Below are 21,884 nucleotides of genomic sequence, written 5' to 3'. Positions count from 1 at the left end.
GAATGGTTAGAAGGATCAAATGAAGTCCTAGATTCATAGGATTACAGGTGTAGACCCAGAAGGGATCTCTGAAATCCTCTAATCTGCCATCTTTACTTTAAAGAGTAGGAGAATGGGGCTCAGAAAGATTAAGAGCCTTGGGCAAGGTCACAAAGGTAGTAAATAACTGAGTTGGGGTTTGAACTCAGGTTCTGGTGATTTGAAAGTGTTTTACCCAATGTTAAACTTTATATAAATAATTATAGGATCTCATTATAAATACTATTATTATTAATGATTGGTATAATGATAATGGTAATTTTCAATGTGAAATATACCTAGCCAATAAACAAGGTATTCTTCTCAGTGGATTACGCCATTCAGGAAAACAAATTTTAAATGCTTCCTATCAATCAACAAATATTTATTGAATACAATTTATATTCTTAAGCTGTGAAGTGAACATAAAATAAATATATGATATGAAATGAGTCCTGCTCCCAAAGAAGCTAAAATCTAACCAGAGAAACAAATGGAATATGTGGGAAATTGATCAAGATTTTACAAGAAAACATGCAACCAAACAGCATCTCTGTGACCCGTAGTATTGAGGCAATGTTGGTATAAAAAATGAGACATGGGTGAGGCCTTGGAAGCTGATTAGAATTTGCATTTCTGAAAAAGAAAAAAAAAGATACATGTCCTTGGTAAGGAACCTTAGCAACAAATTTACAGAACTGGAAATGAGAGAGAGAGAGAGAGACAGAGAGGGAGGGAGGAGACAGGAGAAAGAGACACAGAGAGAAGAGAGACAGGGATAGAAAGAGACAGAGGAGAGATACTGGAATGCTGTGGGTGACTTGATCAGCCCCCATCAAAGCTTGAGGGGGGAATCTGTATTATCCTTAAAATTCATGCACGGGCACACCCCCCCCCCCCCCCACTGAGAGACAGCAGAGACAGACGGGGAGCGGGGGGGGGGACAGGGGGAGAGAGACAGAGACACACACAGAGAGAGACAGACACACACAGAGAAACAGAGAACAAGAGACAGAGACAGAGAAAGAGAGAGAGACAGAAAGGGAGAGAGAGATAGAGGCAAACTGAGAGACAGAGACAGAGACACAGAGAGAGACAGAGACAGAAAAGAGAAAGACAAGGAGACACACAGAGAGAGAGAGAGAGAGAGAGAGAGAGAGAGAGAGAGAGAGAGAGAGAGAGAGATAGGAGAAAGACAGAGACAGAGAGAGACAGAGAAGAGATACTGGAATGCTGTAGGTGCCTTGATCAGCCTCCATCAAAGCTTTAGGAGGGGAATCTGCGTTATCCTAGAATTGGCCCCCTTTGAGGTTTATCGGACCTGTGGGAGTTGTAGCTCCTACTATATTCTCCTCAGCCCCTCTGAAAAGAGATGTAGGGAAGCTGTAGGAGTCAATGCTCCCATAATCAGCGATCCTTGTGAGAATAATAAACCAGAATACAGTAAGCTCACTCGACCCCTTATTGTGTCTCGGTTCTTGCCTTCCTGTCTGCCTGGATCAAGAGGGAGCCTTTGCTAGAACACCTGCCAGCAGCCTTCCTGTGTTACCTGTGTGTTTACCTGTAAAACAAGAGTCTGGGGGAAATTGGTGGATGCAGAATTAGGGTGAATTTGAGGCTCTTTGAGTCAGCACAGGATATTACCTGTGGCTGAGAACAGGAAGATCTTGGCTTCCGGAGGAAGGACAGTGGAAAGGTTGGATGTAGTCTCTGGCCCAGCTGTGCAGAAAGTGGCTCAGCAGCTCCATCTGGTGGGGTTTCCAGAGAATTGCCCACATTCATGGGGTTCATTGGGGACAGTCCCTGGCTGCCCCATAGCGCTTGAACTGGTGGCTATGTATCTTCCCATTTAGTTGCTGGGAGTCTGAAAGTCCGATGACTTTAAGGTACATGAACTCGGCGCGGTTTCCTAGGTCGTCCTGGTGATGTAGCAGGTTTAATTTGTGCCTAAACAGCTATTTGTGGTGGAAGAATAGTGGAGTCAGCCTCTGGCCACTGTTGGCAGTGGGGATACCAAGCAGGAGAATATCATGGGCTGAAGCAGGTGGGGACAAGAGGAGCTCTGGAGGGCAGGAAACACTGGAACCTTGTCGAGTGTGGGGGAAGTAGAGATGAATGGATAGAGGGAAGGGGGGTGGTGGTGACAGCAGGGCAGCAGAGTTGTGATAAACAGTTGTTGAGGGAGAGAAGATCCCCAGGGATGTAGGAATCCCAAACCAAAGTTCCCAGGTCTCCTGCAATGAATTCGCAGACCCAAGCATTCTTTAAGTCAAGGAGGCAAAGATTTATTACACTTTACATAAATAAAGCGGGCAAGACTTCTTAGGGAACCTGCAACCATACAGGGCTAAGGGGAAAGTTTAAGTACAAGATTTAGGGATGAAACCTGTCAATTAGGTGTTTTGGAATGGGATTAGGGAGTGGCTAAGGCATGATTAAGGGGTGGTCAGTTCTTAAAGGAACATACACTTTTTGTATCTACTGAGCAGGTATCTTACCCAGAGTTCACTGGGAAATAGCCCATGGTGGTGAGGTGTAGGTATGGATTTGACAGTGAAAATCACTACGTCACCAAAAGTTCATGGCTGACCGGGAATATCCAGGTGCATTCCTCACATGTCTTGTTAGAGAAGATTAATGTAAGGGAGTATACATTTGATTATGTCTAGGATGTCTGTTAGACTCAGCATATCATCCAGAATCAAACCATAATTGAGCATAGCTGCTTACTGAGGAAGAAGCAGAGATAAGTTAGTTGGGGCATGCTGCCCTTTAGCTAAAGAGACTGGCTGGGAAAGAATATGTTTTGAGAACTAGGCGTGTTTTGGAATTGGAATTTTGCCACAGGCACCCAAACATAGGCTGTTAGAATTAGGGTTCAAGCACAAGCATCCCATCACAGTCAAGGTCTGTAGAGAAAAGGAGGTGGTCATAAGTAAAACAGACATTATATGACAAGACTGGGGAAACAGACTGAAAGATGCACACCCGGACTCACCACCTCCCTCCCCCCCCTCACAGAGACAGCCAGCAAGCAGAGACATAGAGACAGACAGAGGGAGAGAGGGAGAAAGAGAGAGAGAGAGAGAGAGAGAGAGAGAGAGAGAGAGAGAGAGAGAGAAAGAGAGAGAGAGAGAGAGAGAGAGAGAGAGAGAGAGAGAGAGAGAGGGAGAGAAATGATGAGACTAAACTAAGAGGTACAGTGTTCTTGTTTGTAGTTATGTAGAAGAAAGTTGGATACAAGATGTGTGGTCAAGTTATAGAGGGATTTCTACAGTCAAAGAGATCCATAGCATCACAGAAGGTGAAAATGACAATGAATCTATGCAGCTATGTCCCATAGTGGATGGAATGTTGGACTTGGAGTCAGGAAGACCTAAGTTTGAATCTTACCTTAGCCATTTGCCCAGTATGTGACCCTAAGGAAGTCATTTAATCTTTCAACCTTATCTTTGAAAATGGGCACACTTCACACCTTCTTCACAGGGCTGATGTGTGGGTCAAATATGATAAGCTGAGTAGAGCATTTATCAAACTTTTTAAAAATGTTGAAATGCTAGCTATCATCTTTATTATTATCTCAGAAGCCATTTAGTCTACCCCCCACAAATGGCTCCCACTGTAACAACCTCTAACACATCCAACAAGTGGTTACTTAAGTCTGCTTGGAGGTATTCAATGATGGGCAACTCATTACTTCTCAAAGCAACCCATTCCATTTGGGGGCAGTTCTGATTGGCATGAAATTTTGCCTATCATTGTTTTCAACTTCTATTTTTTTGTTCTTGGTTCCATCATCAGGGCTCCACTTCTTTGAATCTTAAATCCTTTATCTTTTCAAACAGAAAAAAAAAATGTTTTATAGTTTTTATCTTTCATTTTAGTCCCCTGTATGATGGTTCCTTGCCATAGGTGGTTTTGGTCATGAGTATCGCTGGGGAACACAAACAATCAGGCTTTGAAAAGTTGATTCTGAATGCGGGCTGTTAGTTTTTCACCTTACATGGTTCATGTGTCAAAATCTCTCATGTTCTCTGTGAGAAGATTTTTTTGCCAAGCTTTGTCACAGCAGCTTTCACATCCTTGTTCCTCAGACTGTAGATGATAGGATTCAGCATGGGAATGGCCACAGCATAGAAGAGAGCAATCAGTTCGTCTGTTGCTTGGGAGTCTTTGGACTTGGGCTTCATGTACATGAAGAGGATGGTCCCATAAAACATGATCACTACAGTCAGATGGGAGGAGCAAGTAGAAAAGGCTTTTTTCCTTCCCTCAACAGAATTGATTCTCAGGATGGTAAAGAGGATGAAAAAGTAGGAGAGGAATATGAATACCACTGGAATCACTATCATAAAGATATTTGATATCATCATTACGATCACATTGAGGGAGATGTCTTCACAGGCCAATTTCAACACAGCCAGTATCTCACACGTGAGATAATCAATGATGTTCCCACAAAATGACAACCGCATAGTCAGGGTGGTTTGTATCACTGAAGTCAACCCACCTGCCATCCAGCAACCGGTCACCAACTTCACAGAAAGCCCCTTGTTCATGATGATGGGATATCTCAGAGGCTTGCAAATGGCCACATACCGGTCATATGCCATGACAGCCAGGAGCACACACTCTGTGCTCCCCATGGCAAAGGGAAAGAACATTTGTAGTCCACATCCTATGAAGGAAATAGATTTTTCATCTGAAAGGAAGTTCTCAAGTAACAGAGGAACTGAAGCAGATGTGTAGCAGATGTCCAGAAAAGAGAGATTACCAAGAAAGAAATACATGGGGGTGTGGAGGTGAGAGTCCAGGATGCTGATTGTAATGAGGAAACTGTTGCCCAACAGGATTATAATGTACATGATAAGGCATAACAGAAAGAAAATGAAATAAAAGATGGGGTAGCCAGCAAGACCACGAAGAAAAAATAGAGTCACCGAAGTCTTATTGTCTCTTTCCATTTGTTCTGTATCTTCCTCCTACAAGATTTCAGACAAGATGAGATGGCACCAACTTTATAGTACTACAGTAGATTCAAATATGACTTTTACTTTTAAGAATACTATATTTAACACATGGCCATAAATGGAGAATTTCCAGTATCCTAGCCAAGTTTTGCACAGTGGCCATGTCTCCAGACTAGCGCATCCAAAACAACCTCATTTTCAAACTATCAGTGCTACACACACACACACACACACACACACACACACACACATACACTCACACATGACTCTGTGAACAGATTTCAAGCCATCATTGGCTTTCTAGACCTAGCATTTTTTGGGACTTTTAAAGCACTGGTTGACCTCCTGCTGGGGTAAATTCAATACCCATTCACTAAACACATAAACTTTCTAGGAAGCTAGGAGATATTTAGTGGATAGTTATAAAAATATAAATTTTTTGTAGTATAGTGTAAACACACTATGGAAATAACTCATTCCTATCAAGACTAAATATTTTTATAATATCCATAAAATAGCATACAAATATTTCTGCAGAGTAGAATTAGGTTATAAACCATTATAGGGTCCTATACTGGGTTTAATAGGGTCCTAGACCTCCTTAGGTATGCTCTGACATACGGTACTTTGGTCTCCTGGGCAGAGAAAAATTTATCTGTCCACCAGAGTAGATGAACTGCTTTTTCTAATGAAGGAAATAGGGAAAAGGGAAGAGGGAAGACGGGAAAATTTTATTTGTCCTTAGGTCCTTCATCATACTTCTTGTTTAATCTCTATTTGCTACAATCTCTGTCAACTCTTCTAGAGTTGAACCTGATGTTTGAGCCTAAATTACCTATTTTGTTTTTCAAGCTCTGTGCCCAATCTTATGAGAATTGGAATGAGCAAGAAGGTTGTCATCCATTTTTCTACCCAAGTCAGTTGGTTATCAAAAGAGTAAACTGCTCATATTTGGACTCCTCTTCCTTTGGCAGAAAAACAAAACAGAACTGCGTGAGCCTTATATGCCCACTACACCACAAATTGTAAAAGATTATTTATTTATTTATTTATTTATTTATTTATTTATTTATTTATTTATTCATTCATTTATTTATTTATTTATTTTTTATGTTTAGTTTACAACACACGGTTCTACATAATTTTGAGTTCCAGATTTTCTCCCCTCCTTCCCCCCTCCCTCCCCAAGACGGCATGGAATCTCATATAACTACCATGTATAACTTCGCATCTCATTCCTCTCAACAGAATTCACCTTGGTCTCCTGATTTATATGGCATTGTTCTTGACTTTTCGGGGTTTTTTGGTCATTTGCATGTTTAATCTCTGCTTGCAATGCACTCCTCCACAAACTGCCAGAGACTCAGACCTACTTAAAAGAGCCTGATTGTTGGTAGCATAGCCATACACCTGGCATCTTTGGAGTACAATGCTCTGTAAGTATGATGTATATAACTCTGTGAATGGCCTCCATTAATTTTCACTCCGATTTCACATGACTCATTGGAATTTATATGGTGTCATTTTTGCATTAGATTCAATTAGGTATGTTTAATATCCCTTTACTGGACTGTAACTTCTTGAAATTAGGGACCATGCCTTAATCTGTGTATCTCTCCCAATGCCTAGCATAGTGCCCTACATGTGGTGAGACCTTTTCTTGTTGAGTACTTGTGTTTTGTCATGTCTGATTCTTCATGACCTCATTTGGGGTTTTCTTGGCGAAGACACTGGAGTACTTTGCCATTTCCTTCTGCAGCTCATTTTACAGATGAGGAAATGAGGCAAACAGAACTAAGTGACTTGTCCACAGTCACAAGTGTATGTGGCCAGATTTCAACTCATAAAGAGTCTTCCTGACTCTAGGCTTGGCACTCCTACTGCAGCACCTAGATGCCTCTAGTAGGACTTCACTAAATATTTAAACAAATTAATTCTGTTATTATTTGTATAAGAGGGTCATTTCTCCCAACTGCCATCCTCTCTCCCCATACTGCTCCGCTCACCCCCACCGCTTTGACTTTGAACCATTTCACCTTATCCTAGGTATTATCATTTACTATCTGAAGAGCACTCAGAGGTAGCATGGGTCAGGACTCTGTCTATCAGATATCTACACTCACTAGTTACTTTGTTAACTGTTTAATACTTTGCTCAGATTGGCAGTAGGACAAGCCATGTGTTTTTAGTGACCTACATGATCTTTAGGCAGAGGTTTTCCCGAAAATTTGTAGCAGAAGTCCAAAATAAAGCCTTGTATTGCTGAGGGATCCATACTTGGAACAATGCCTGAAATCCTGACTTCCAACTGAGTGCTTACATAATCATATTAATAAAGTAATAGCAGTTCATGTTTTCACACATTCTTGGTCATTTGCGTGTTTAATCTTGGCTTGTAATGCACACCTCCACAAACTGCCAGAGACTCATACCTTCTCTAAAGGTTGGTAACGCAGCCCTACACCTGGCGTCTTTGGAGTATCATGCTCTGTGAACTTTTAGAACTAAGTCATAACAAGTATAGCAGAAGGATATGATTAAAGTCACTTATCTAGATCAAACAAGCATTTATTAAGTGATTACTAGAGATGTTAGTTTTATCTTTTCCTTTACTCAGCCAGAATTCATCTAGCATACACGTAAGCCATTTAGCCTTCTGAGAAAAATGTGTTATGAATCAAGCTCCAAAAACAAACAGAATCAAAAACATGTTGAGCTTTGAAGTTACATCTTCCTTCACAAGAGAAAATGGATGCATTCTTGAAAGGTCTCTTTAGTGATATGCTGGGATCTGCGTTCTAGGTGTAATGGCTTTTTAGTTCCACTCTGTTCTACCACAGTTACACCAATGACTTTTCCCAATCATTACACCTATCTTCGATTTTTAAAGAGAAGCATCTATTTTCAATGAGCTCTGCTCCCCAACCCAAAATGCATTTCACTCCTGCCCCTACTTTGATGCATGCCTCCTGTCACTTGTGCAGTAAGACATCCCTTCATGCTGGAACAATAGCAACAGCCTAGGAATCTAGGCAATGAGATGCCACATTACAATCAGGCAAGTGTTCAACTGCAGAGATGAACAAAGGCAGGCTTACACAAAAAGACAATGTGAAAGGTACTTGAAGTCATAACATAACAAGAAAAGCATTAGTAAGTGAAGATTCTAGAGCACAGCTGTTTGCGCTCTGTACCAATTGATATTATCTGTTGTGTAGGAGACACCTGGTACCCAAAGTGTTATTTCTAGGAATAAAAAAGTCAAAAGTTTGAAGAAGAATTCTGACAATACTTAGGGCAGGGACAGTGGTATTAGCATTACCTTATATCTTTCACTTAGCCATCTGGACTATCTTATGCCCAGAACCAGGGCTCCTGAGTCTATTGTTTTCTACTCCTGCCAAATGTGTACAGTAGGACAGAACTTTGACATTCAGTACAAGGAACTCTTGTCAATAAAATTCCTTTTCAAACTGGAGTCTTGAGTTGGAAGGCATCACTTGGTCGAAATTATGGTGGATGTTACAGTTTTACCTTTACACTGATCATGATTACTTTTAAGTTCCACATGTGTTTATAGCCGTCATACGCTGGTCTCTTCTGCGCGGTGCTCATCTCAGTGTCATTCAGATATCTGTAGTCATTTATAATTCATCATTAATACCTAGGTACTGGAAACATAGACACTGCATGCATATGATCTTGCTGTTTGGTTGCTCAGGTGGGGCATCTCTTCAAGATGAAGAACACCAGCCCTACTTCCAGCCTAGCCCCTGAAAACATCAAACCTTGTGGGGATAGGATTTGACAACTGTCTGTGTAGGAGGTATGACCCCTGACCCCTCAGAGGCCGTGATATAAAATAAATTGTATAATAATAAATAAATAATTTATAATAATAAATAAAATACATTTCTCTCTGCGGAAGTTCTCAGTGCTGTCAAATATTTCAATATCAGAAGTAGATATGGTTTTATTAGGAGAAATAGCATTCAAGAAGATGCACTTGTTTTGCTGCTGTACCCTAAGGACCATGTGGCCTTTCCATCTGACTTGTAGCTAAAACCTCCTTACAGGTATTGTTTCCCTTTATTAGAAAGTGAGTGCCTTGGGAAAAGGGACCGTATAGCCATTCTTTTTGTATCCTCAGTGTTTAATGTGGTGTTATATACATAAGTGCTGAAGAAATGTTTTTCATACATTATGGATACATTCATTCATGTATTTATTTATCATCTACCTGACAACGTGAATAGTGGAGAAGCTTTCTTCTAGCCCTTCTACCAGGAGAGACACCAGATTGCTTTTTATCAGAACTAATACCTGGCATGTGAGAAATACAACCATTATAGTTTAATGAATGTTCCCATAAAATTCAGCCTTCTCTCCATACTCTGTGAGAACAAGTTTCCCAGTCCTTAACTTAGCATCTAATACCTGTTGGTATAAATTAGAAACCTAGATCTCCATCTCTGTTGGTTTTGTACATTCTTTTTTTTTCTATACAATTTTTACTTCTTTCTTAATTTTTTCACTCCCTCCTGCCTTTCTGCCTCTGATGATCTTGCTTAGAAGATCTTTTTGTGTTCCAAGAGTCCCTTTGCAGTGAGAAAAATTCCATACCCAAGCTTAATGGTTTAGCCTAATCTATCCTCATGAACCAGAGTCCCGCTTAGCATTGAGGGCTTATTATATCTTTAGTCTTTACAGCCATTTACCTCTAGTTGGGAGGTTGTTTTTCCTCTTAGGCTTCAGCATGCTGCAGGTTGCTTTGCCTTGATTTTCCTTCTAAAGCAACTGATTGCCCCATACTTTCAGAAGCTCTTCAGTGTGATGATGTGTTTCTGAGACATGTCGCTTCAGAATTTTATGGTCCTATTTACATTTCAATTATGTGTTAGATGTAATTTCCAAAGTCCACATATGTACAGGGATGGACTTATTCCAAATGCTTATGAATAAAAGGAAGCCAAAATTGCTCAGGGATGGGAAATGTGGGAAGAAAAGGACATTAAACTGTTTCAAGAATTTTTCAAGAGTTTACTCAATTTCATTTGGCCAAGGGGAACCAAGTACCTGAACCCGTAGTAGAGGTCCCCCAAATCTCTATAGAATCAGCCACAGGCTCTAGAAGGCAATTTAAATCTCTTGTTCTTAGGGATTTCTTTGTCCCTGAAGCAATTTAAAGTTCTGACTGGAATATATACCCATAGTGAAAACTTTCTGATATTTCATGAACAGTGTCCCCAAGGTCCAATCGCTTGGAATGTGTTACATTATATTATTTTAAACAAATCTGTGTTTGAATCTTCAGTCTAGGCAACACTGTAATTCATCTCAGTTCAATTAAATTAAACAAATATTTGTGAAGCTGCCTGAAGGCTCATAGTTTAATGGATAGTTGGCTATAGAGAAAGGATGATGAGAGTTCAAGTCACACCTTTGACAGATTCTACCTTTGTGATCCTGGACAATTTATTTTGCCTCTCATTGTCTAGACAACTCTCTGAAACTACAAGTTACAGTGAAAGTGTTGACCTAGATTGGTAAAGTTTACTCACAGTGGCATCACATATATCAAATAAATCGATGGGCCAGTACTCATCTCTATGAAAAAACTCTGTGCTAACAGATAGTGCAGGTATCAGGTGGCAAGGAGTAATTTAAAAATGAATAAAATCAAGTCTTTTCTCTCAAGAGATTTATGATCTAGTTATAAAGAGAGCACACTACACAAACCCGTTCTTAGCTATACCTCATGTTTTATACTTAGAGTGTATTAATATTGATTTCTGTGGAATTTGGGGGTGTTGTCAAAATTTTGGAGACATGCTGCGAAGACTTGGACAGTAGACCAGAAATATCTGATTTCCTTATTCTATTCCAATGGCTGACTTTTCTCTTCTACTTGTTTTAAGCTGCAGATACACTTCATCCCTTAAAATGACAAAAGAATCAACCTTTGCAGAGCTGTTCTTTCTCTTGCTTGTTCACAAGTCACCATCTATGTGTTTCAAACCTTCCTCTGGAGGAAGTAAGTGCTTCAGTTGAAAAGTTTTTCCTAGAAACTGGTTAGAAGCTAGAGTGAACAAATGGCTTCAAGGCTCTTTCTTATTCCTGTAACTCCTTTTGCACTTAGGCCAGATGAGCAAAATTTGATAGACAAAGTATAAAACTCAGTAATATGGCCAGGGAAAATTGATGTTTATCCTCTGGCATATCAACTACTCTAATCAGAGATAATAGCTAATTCTAGTAGTTTCCATTAACTTGTAGTTTATAGTTACAAAACCCCTTGCATACATTATTTGATCCTCAAATGATCCTGATCGGTAGGAGAGACATTCTTGTACTCACTTTACTATCAAGAAAAGTGAGACCTTCAGATGTTAACTTGGTCAGTCAGTCAACAAGCATTCATTAAACCCTTATTATAGGACACACTATGCTAAGTGCTGGGGATATGAAGAAAGGAGGGAAAAATAATCCTTACTCTGAAGGAGCATATATTCTAATGTGGGACACAACATCTAAATAACTAGGTCCATATAAGATATATGCAGAGTATATCAAGATAGTGTGAAAGGGACAGGCATTAGCAGCTGGGCAGGGACAGGGACTAAAAAAGCTATCCTTCAGATAGGATTTGTGCTGAGTCTTGAAGGAAGTCAGGGAAAGTAAGAGAGGCAGAAGTGAGGGGTGGAGCATTTCCAGAAATGCAGTCAGGCAGTACAAAGGCCCAGAGATGAGATGGGATGTGAAGGAACTGCAAGTAGGCCAGTGTAGCTGGATCATAGCGTATGCAGAGGAGTAATGTGTAGGAGAGAAGGCTAATTGCCCAAGGCTACAGCTCAAAAGGGATGTGCCTGAGATTCAAGTACAGGTTTTGATATTTAGTAATGGACCCTACATATAAGTAAATCAAATTTATTCTTAAATGAATGACTCAGGTTTAGTACATAAAAATTCACTGAAAAAATCCTTCTATTGTATCCTTTGGGATAATTTGGCTGAATTCCTCTGGAATCTTACACAGAAGACTTTCTCTTCAATGTGACTTCAGAGAACTTATTGTTAGAACCTATGTACCTGGAATGGAGAAATCGGGGTGAATGTTTCCATGTGTCTTCTTAGTGTTATAAAAACCATATCCACAGATCATAGGGCCCTACTCAAGAGCAATGATGGAGAATATGGGGGTAAAGGTACTCTTAAAAGATAAATGAAGCATAGGATACTTGGTGTCATAAGAGATTGATTTCTGCTAATGAGACACACAGAGTCAAAGCATTGGAGAGCAGGGAAATTAAGTACCAACTACTAGGATAATCAGAATAAGCCTCTAAAAGGAAATGATACTTAAGCTGAGACTTAAATAGATATAGGCATTCCAGTATAGGATATGACTTGCTACACAAGCACAGAACTGGGTCACTGATAGTAATATATATGGGGACATGAAACAAGTAAGTCAGTTTGACTGAGTGGAGCAATATATAGTAGATTTCAAAAGAGAGATTGGAGCCAGATTAAATGCCAAACAGAAGAGTTTGTATTTTATCGTAGAGACAATAGAGAGCCACTTAAACTTCTTGATCTAAGGAGTGACGTGATCAGAGCTATGCTTGAAGAATCTTAATTTGGCAGCTGTAGGGATTGGGGAGGGGAGAAAGCAATTAGATGCAAAGAGATGAATTAGGAACATATTTGTAATAAATGTAAGGTGATCAGGGTCTGAACTAGGGTAAAAGTGAGTGGATAGATACAAGAGATGTTGTGGCAGTAGATCTGGTAAGAGTAGACAACTGATTGGACATGGGAGGGTGTTGCACTTTCAACTCTGTCTGTGCCAAAACTGTTGGGGTTTAGGATCTGCCCACCCAGGGACACCAAAACTGTTGCAGTTCCATGATGTGTTGTGGTGGAACCGTCTCACAGAATTCAGAATCAGACCACCTCTAATCCAAGTATAGGCATTTATTGAGATTGATGCCTCTCATGATAAGTTCCAAGAGGAACCAGCAACTTCAGAGAAAGCAAGATGGATTTTACAGCGTAAAGTTGTAATTTCATAACAGAAATTATGAATATTAAAAAGGCAGGAGGGGTTTGTTCAGGGATTTAGGTAATAGAGGAGGGGTCCCAGACATAGTGGAACTGTGCATGCAATTACCCACAATGCATACAGAAAAACCCATTTGGGGAGGGTATGTATGTATGATAATGATGTTATAATAAGCTTCTCTATGTCATACGTTTACTCCAGGTCAGTTCATTACTATTATTTCACAGGTTCCTACTTAGGGAACGTCTCTTCCATTGTTTTGGGGTCCACATCCTGCTTGGGCATCCTGGTGGTGCTGCTTTCTAATTGGCTGAATATTGTGGTCCACCTAAGACTAGATGGTTGTTGTTGTGGTTGAGTGCATGGATACACCTGCTGTTTCTGTGGGAAATACGAGGAATGTGACTGGGGGCAGTGGCTAGCTCGAGGCAGTGGCTGGGATCCCTTCACATGGACACCTGCTGTTCTGTGAGAAATATGAGTCTGTGGCCACACCTGTTGTTCTAGTGAGCAGTGAGGCATATATGAAGAAGTTAGGAGATTGAGTGGGGGCGGGGTGAGTGGCTAGGTAGAGGCAGTGGGCCTGCTGTTCAGTGGGGAAGTTAGAATATTGGGGCTGGGGACAGCTTTATTAGGATTCCACCAAGGGGAGAATGAGAAGTTGAACATGACTTCTAGTTTGTGAATCTTGGTTATGAGAAAGATGGTGATACTCTGAGACTCAGGGAATTTAGAAAGGGGGGTAATTTTTGGAAAAGAAAAGATCAGTCTTGGAAATGCTGAGTTTGACATGCCTATGGCACATCCAGATGTGAGCATCATCGGGGTGTCTCTGAAAAGAACGTGGCAAATTCACTTTGAAGTATTTGAGTCACTAATAATGTATCTTGTCTGGACCCACCATTTCTATAGTTTTGCAGAAAAGCTAGCATTTTCCCCCTCCTTGAATAAGCTGTTTCTCAGGACCAGTATTAAAGACAACCGAATTTGTACCTGAACCTATTGTTCAATTTCCCTAGGTCCTAGTTTGCCTGATTCCTTTTGCTAATAAACCCTACAAGTGCATCACCTAAGCCTCATCTCCATTCCTCCCAGTCTCTTCCCTTCTCTCTGTGTTCTGAATTCCATTTCCATTCCTCCAGGGAAATATTTGAGACCAATGTTGAATTGCAGGATAATAGCCATTGATAAAGTACATGTTGCACTTTACAGGTTACAAAGCCTTTCCCAGACTTTGAGATGGATGATAAAGGCATTCCGATTCTCTTTTTATGCATGAGAAATGCAAATGAAATGTAGTGAGGTTTTGGCTTACTTGTGGTCACCTGTCCTGAAAACACCATAACTGAGGTTCAATTATGGTCTTTCTGTCTCTTGAATCCCAGCAGCGAGGTGGTGCAGTGGATACACAGAGGCTGAATGATTGAACGCTGAGTTCCTGCAGTCCTTGATATTTGCTCTCGTCATTATATGTGTGTGTGTGTGTGTGTGTGTGTGTGTGTGTGTATAGATACAGATACATAGTTAGTGGTACAAGTTTCGTTATCCTCATGGGCATCTGGAGAGCTGACATTATACATACATATATATTGGGTCAATATCCCATCTTTCCAACTACATGGCAATTTCCTTAATTTCCTGAGGCAACTGAGGCTCAAAAATGTTAAGGCTGACCCATAGGCATAGAACTAGCAAATATGAGAAAGCAGGGCTGAAATCCAGATCTCCCAGTTCTAAATCAAGGATTTTTTCAACAGCACTTCAATGGCTCCCAAGAAGCTTTCATGATGTTTTGGAAATTCTAACTGGGCCTGATAGTATTTAGATCATCAGGGAGAGAAATTTGACAATGCAATTGATTTTTTAAAAAGTTTTGTTGCATACAGTATAGTTAATTGGATTTTACAATGAACAGGATGAGAACACCAAGCAAGAGTCAGTGGATGTGGTAAAGGATTATCCTGCCTTTCCCTTTATTCACAATTTTTCACAAAGTAATATTCCAGTTACATAAGTCTGGCCATCTCACACACACCACTCCATACTCCTACTTCCTAAATTTCTGTAATTCCCTATTTCTTCTAGGATCAATAAAAATTCCTTTCTTTGCAATAAAACCACTTAAAACATGATTCCAAACTAATTTTCCACCTTTCCTATGCAGTATTCTACTTCATACACTATAAAGCACAACCAAATTGGTGTTTTTGCTATTCCCTCTCCTGACTCCATGAGGTTATACAGTCTATTCATGCCTAGGATTCAGGCCTTTTATCAGATTCTTGGAATCTCTAGTTTGTCCAAATCTCAGCTCAAATTCCATCTTTTACATGAGGTCTTTTCTTATTCCTCACCTTGACTTACTCATGCCTCCCACCAAAAATATTTTACATTTATTTTGTGTATGTTTGGTAGATATTTATATGAATACATGCTATCTCTCCCAATAGAATGGAAGCTCTTTGAGGGCAAGGTGTGTTTTATTTTCATCTTTATGTCACCAGCATAAAACATAGGTCCCAGGAGATGGTGGGTGCATATGTTTTCTGATTGATTTATTGGTGGAACTCATGCATTGAGTAGGCCTCCTGATTGGTTTTCCTGCTGTTCTTCTATAAATTCCTGTCACTCATTGGACCAAAGTACAAGGTCTTTCGTGCTTATTTGCTAAAAGCCTTCCTTCCTAGCAGATGTTTAACTGCCTCTTTCACATCCTTGTTCCTGAGACTATAGATTAAAGGATTCATCATAGGAGTCATGACGCCATAGAACATGGAAATGAGTTTGTCTGTGGCTTGCAGTTTATCTGAATTAAGTGATTCTTTGGATTTGGGCTTCATGTACATAAACAAGATGGTCCCATAAAATATAATTACCACAGTCAGGTGGGCTGAGCAGGTAGAAAAGGCTTTACTTCTTCCCTCAGCTGAGTGAATCTTTAGGATGCTGGAGATGATTAAGGTGTAAGAGACAACAATCAGTAGCAATGGAGTCAAAGTGAACACTGTAGTGGCTACCATCATGATAAATTCATTGCCAGAGATGTCAGCACAGGCCAGTTTCATGACTGCCAGGATTTCACAGCTGAAATGATTAATGACATTATTCCTGCAAAAAGGCAACTGGGCCACAAGAATCGTTTGCACCAAGGAGTTGACACCCCCTGATATCCAGGAGCCAGCTGCCATCTGCACATACACATTCTTACTCATGATGATGGGGTATCTCAAGGGCTTGCAGATGGCCACATAGCGATCAAAGGCCATCGTGGCCAGGAGCACACACTCTGTGGTCCCCATGGCCAAGCCAAGGAACATCTGAACTATACACCCAGAAAAAGAAATGCTTTTCTTTTGAGATAAGAAGCTCACCAGTGTAGGAGGAATAGAGGTGGATGTGTAGCAGATGTCCAAGAAAGAGAGGTTACTGAGGAAGAAATACATGGGAGTGTGGAGGTGGGGGTCCAGGATGCTGATTACAATGAGGATGCCATTGCCCAGAAGAATGACCACATACATTACCAGAATCAGCACAAAGAAAATGATCTCAAGTCTGGGATAGCCAGAAAGGCCCTTTAGGAAGAATTCGGTCACAGTGGTTTCATTTATCTTTTCCATTTTACCTGTAGAAATTCAGAGAACACAGAACAATGTTTTCACATTCCAATCCATTACTATTCAGCCACATTTGTGCGTCACCTACTGACTGGGAACTTGAATGTTCAAGTGGCGACCTCATCACTAACTATATATTTGAAATTTTTAAAGCTGTATCTAGAACTCGGCAACAATGTCAGGGTTGAACTTGACCTTGAACTTTTATCAGCCTCTTTAAGTGGACCAAGGGCAGATTCTTGTCACAAAAACTCTGCTCAGGAGCATTTGTACAAAGTAATAATCTTCTTCCCCAGCCTGTTCTTGGTGATTTAATGACCATATTAGTCACAAGGAAGTGGAGAATCCTTGGTGACAAAAACAGTTCTCTGTCTAGTTTATTATTAGGATCTTAGCATGTAGAGCTCAAAGGAGCCTCAGAAATAATCTAGTTCAACCCATTCATTTTACAGAGGAGGAAACTGAGGTACATAGAGGCTCAATGATTTCCAATTCTGCTTTTTGCTTTGAACTATTTAATTTATCTGTCCAAATTTCTTAATGTATCAAATATTTATCATATTCGTAAACTGGTCTACCATTATATGTGGTCACTTGAAAGAATCATCATTTTTCCGGTGTATACACTCCCTCCACATACAGAAATTATAATTTCTCTATGACTTAGTAGATGGTCCTTAGCCGTGGCTATAGCCAAAGACTTTATAGACTGATGTAGCTCAAAACCCAAATGGAACTGGGAGCTCATCAATTTGGCTGTTACTTCTAATCGTGCTGTTCTGCAGGTTGCAACTCATCTGTGCCTGGCCCTCTGGTGAGAGTCTTATGCCTGCCCTCACGTAGCTTCACCCTAGTGCTGCTTCCCAATGTATTAGAGGTCTTCATTGCTTTCCCTCAACATCTGAAGATAACAATGGAGCACTACGAGTATGCACCTGTCATCTTACACCTTTCTTACGGAGCCATGCAATCCTCTGTTCCTATCCTGATGAAATCTTCAGCTTGATCTCCTTCGAAGAATATTCATACATCATTGTTTTTTGTCCATTTGCTAACTATTAGGCTAATTTAGGTGGTTTCTAATTCTTTGCAATTATAAATACTGCTGTTGACTTTGACAAAATGACTGTCTTTAAAGTCATGCTGGTGCTCCTGGGATAGTCTCAGTAATGGGATTATTGGATAAAAGGGTTATATGATTTCAGCAATAGTTTTTGTGAACCTAATTTGCAATTCCGTTACCATTTTGGAACATGTAACTTTCTCAATATCTCTGCTAGCACTGTTTTGACACCTTTGCCAATTTGGCCATTAGCGTGAGGTAACACCTCAAAATTGTTCATTTGTATTTTTGTGATTATTAATAAATCCAAACATGTTTTCAAATGATTATTTACAATGTACATTTCCTCTGTTGTAGATCGTCTGTTCACATTTTTTGACCAATGAGCCCTGGGTTTCTTATCAATTTTAGATGTCTTAACTCTTATATTTATACTACTATTTTCCCCAATATACTGTATTTTTCCCATAATTATGTATTTTTGTTGGCCCAAATTTTTTACATAATTTTAAAATAATTGAAAACACAAAGCTCTAATACATTCATTTTTAACATAGATATTTTATCTACTTTAATGACTGAAATAAATACATTTCATTTACCTTATTTTTAAAAGTTCATATGTAGAGTAATGTTGAACTGAATGGGTTTGGTGAAATTTCTTATATTACATAGTGTGAGGAAAGAATCTAATTTTTTTGCCTTTATTGAGCTTTCTGCTCAATTTATGATATAATGCATTCTTTCTCTAGTTTTCATTTACCATTTTTTTATAAAAAAAACATTAGTATCTTCCATGGGAGGCAGCATGACATAGTGATTAGAGAGCCAGCCTATGACTCATGAAGCCCTCAGTTCAAGTCTTGCCTCTGACCCATAACTGTGGAATCCTGGGTGAGTCACTTAACTTAATATTTTTGACAATTTGTTTTTTTATATAAATTCCTTCATTTTAATCTACTTCTACAAAGAAAACATTGGCATTTCCATTGCTATTAAAATATATCAATGAATTATTTTAATAACAATGGTCATTTTTTAACTAATCCACTCATGAACATTGAATTTTCTTCCAATGATTAAGATCATCCTTTTTATAACCAAAATTTTACTTATTGCTATAAAATTATACATATGAAGAGGTAAGCTAATGCTCAGATAGTTAATATATTTATTTCCAGAAAGCAAGAAATGACCAGTGTACAGTCCACATATTCTTCTGATACCTAGGCATTGCCAAGAAAATACCAAAAAGATCACCAAGTGAGTCAAGTGAATCCCCAATGGTGAATTTATGGGAAGATATTGTCAAGGATGGATGTGTTATAATCCTCATCATTGGAAGGAAAGTCTACATTACTGAGACTACAGTTCTATTTGCTGGATTTCTATTTTTGTCATATTTTCTTGAGAGGATACAAAATGGGCTTTTTAAATCTTATTAGCTCATTTCTTACAACTTTGCTCAGCTCATCTAGTATTTTAATTTTTTGAGAATATTTTGCAAATAGTCATACCATTTGAAAATATTATTTTGATGTCTATAGTAATAAAATCGCAGGTGCAATCCTAATTCCTATTCCTAATTACCTATATTAATTCTAATAATTATTTTTTTTCTGTTCTGTTTTCCTATTAGGTACAATCAATTCTAGGGACAAGTTGTAAATTCTGAGCCTCAATTCATCTGTGAATAGAAATAATAGCAGGGATATTTCATTCACAGTATTCTTTTGAGATTCAAATGAGAAAATACACATTGTGCACATTGATATAAAAATAAAAATCTAAATGAAGCTCTTATCATAACTCACATTACACCATGTTAAATAAGAGTGCTGAAAGTAGAAAAAAGGTTTTTTTAACCAGTTTTTAGTGCAATAAGGATAGGATATGGAAGTTAGGAGATACAGGCTCCAATTTTCCCCTGGTCACTAACCATTTGGATGACCCTGGGCATCCTTTTTGTCATAACAGATTCAATAAAACTAATTTTCACCAAAACAACATAATGTTCTAGTTCATTTGCTGCTAAACTTATTAAGGATCAAAAAACCATGTTAAGTTTTCTGTTTTTAGTTGGAAAATCTCCATCTTTTGAAGCTATACAGGAAGGAACAGAAGCTTGGTTTTTTCTTTGTAGTCTGCTGCTTGTGGCATTTTTACTCTAGGTGTCGTTTTATAGTAATACTCAGTTTTATCTTTTCAATATCATATTTATGTTTCCTTTTTTGTTTGCCTTTTGCTCATTCTTGAACCTGGGTCCTGTACTATGCCTGCACCATCATTATTGAATTCTACTCATGTGCTTCCTAAAATAAAAGTCATGAAGCTAGATATCGGAGCCTGGTGATGAACTGAATGACACCTGTTTGAACTGACATCTGTTATCTTTTCATTTCTCTGGAAAGGCATCCTTTACATGGTACACTCTTGGGCAGCTTATTGACATTTGGAATGGTTGTTCTTTGGACCTCTATGCCTTTGGAATATGCCTATCAGAACTCACAAATAGAACCCCTGAAGGCTAAAAGAGTTAGTGTAGGACAGGGTTTTGGAAAGCATAACAGGGACATCTACCTCCTCTTTGGGTGAGGTGGTTCAAGAAAGAAATTTTCTTTAGGGGCCAAGAGATGCCTGCAAAAGAAAGGAGCTCTGAGTGACCTGGTATGTTCCTGTGCTGCCTGCTTCTTCACCCTCGCCATTACAAGAAGAAAATTGCTGTTAATGTAGGCTGGAATATGAAGCCAATATTTTTTCTAGATCATCAGTGGCACACATTCCTTCCCTTTCCTCTCTCCATATAGTCAGTATTCCTTACTCAATTTGCATGCATCATTCTCTATCTTCCACTACCTTCATGGCCTTTCCATTTTCCTGAGTCTTCCACTCCTGATACTCCACTAGTTTATAACCATGTTAGAGCAACAGGCAATACAGGAGACACATTCGTTCTGTGCTGCAACAGGCACGGAAAGCATAGATTTCAGAGTAATGTCATTTTTCCAGAGACTCATTCGTCTCTCATGAACTTCATCCAAACATCAATTTAATTTTAATGGTTGATTTATGGAAAAGAAAAAAATGTTAGAAATTGAAAGATATATACTAGCACTTTCATACTTGTCCTCTAAGGCATAGGCAGTAACGCAATGACACAACTTTGCTTTTCTTCTATGTGATGGAGAGAGAGATAGAGAGAGAGAGAGAGAGAGAGAGAGAGAGAGAGAGAGAGAGAGAGAGAGAGGACAAGAAGAAAAAGAAGAAGGAGAAGAAGAAGAAGAAGAAGAAGAAGAAGAAGAAGAAGAAGAAGAAGAAGAAGAAGGGAGAGGAGGAGGAGTGGGAGGAGGAAAAGGAAGAGGAGGCAGAGTTGGTGGAGGAGAAGGAGGAGGACGAGGAGGAGGCAGAGGAGGAGGAGGAGGAGGAGGAGAGGAGAGGAATATTGATATCTATCCTAATACCAATGGAGATAGAATATGTTGGATTATTTTCTCTTCAATGTCCACTCTAACCTACTCCTACTCCTACTCCTGCACCTACTATTACTATGACTACGACTACGACTCCTCACACACACAGTTACTGAGAGGGCAGATTTGAACACCCTGTAAGCACTAAACTGTTAGAAGTTCAGATGATAGAGATCTACATTCTTTGATTAGAACACAAATGCATATTTGCATGGCAACCTCACAATGATAAGACTTTACAGTGTTTACAAGGCATGCTATATAGAACCATATAATCTTAGTAGGATAGGATGTGTACCTTCAATAACCCCCATCAACCCAAATTAATCTCTGGTTAAAGACCTCCAGGGATGGGAACGCTCTTCCATTAAAAAACCCATTCCATTTTGGGCCAGTATTTATTATTAGAAACAGTTCCCTTACATGGAGCCGAAATCTTCCTCTCTGCAACCATTTACTTAACTCAACTCAGTAGCATTAGTCATTGCTCTGTTGCTCAAGACTGACTGATCAGAATGTGTACGGTCTTCAACTCAATTTACCTTTTCCCAAAAGTTTGCTTTCCTTTTATTTTCCACTTCAACTTTTTTCAATCTGCTTTTGAAGATTCTTTAGCTGATGGGTTCCCAAAGAAGTCAGTCCTAAAGGGGAGATGCATTATTCCAGGATGTCACGATTATTCAA

The 21,884-nt window shown here is 39.4% G+C and overlaps 2 protein-coding genes across 2 annotated transcripts; both read right to left on the bottom strand.

The window, feature by feature from the left end:
* Positions 1 to 4,043: 4,043 nt before the first annotated feature.
* On the bottom strand, positions 4,044 to 4,982 carry LOC118831338 (olfactory receptor 13D1-like). The gene has a single exon (XM_036738645.1). The coding sequence runs from the start codon at positions 4,980 to 4,982 to the stop codon at positions 4,044 to 4,046; it is 939 nt and encodes a 312-aa protein (XP_036594540.1).
* A 10,731-nt stretch (positions 4,983 to 15,713) lies between these two features.
* LOC118831317 (olfactory receptor 13C9-like) lies at positions 15,714 to 16,670 on the bottom strand. The gene has a single exon (XM_036738605.1). The coding sequence runs from the start codon at positions 16,668 to 16,670 to the stop codon at positions 15,714 to 15,716; it is 957 nt and encodes a 318-aa protein (XP_036594500.1).
* Positions 16,671 to 21,884: the final 5,214 nt, after the last annotated feature.

This window comes from Trichosurus vulpecula, chromosome 9, assembly GCF_011100635.1.
Source record: "Trichosurus vulpecula isolate mTriVul1 chromosome 9, mTriVul1.pri, whole genome shotgun sequence".
Taxonomy (NCBI): domain Eukaryota; kingdom Metazoa; phylum Chordata; class Mammalia; order Diprotodontia; family Phalangeridae; genus Trichosurus; species Trichosurus vulpecula.
This window is presented reverse-complemented; position numbering and strand designations above follow the sequence as displayed.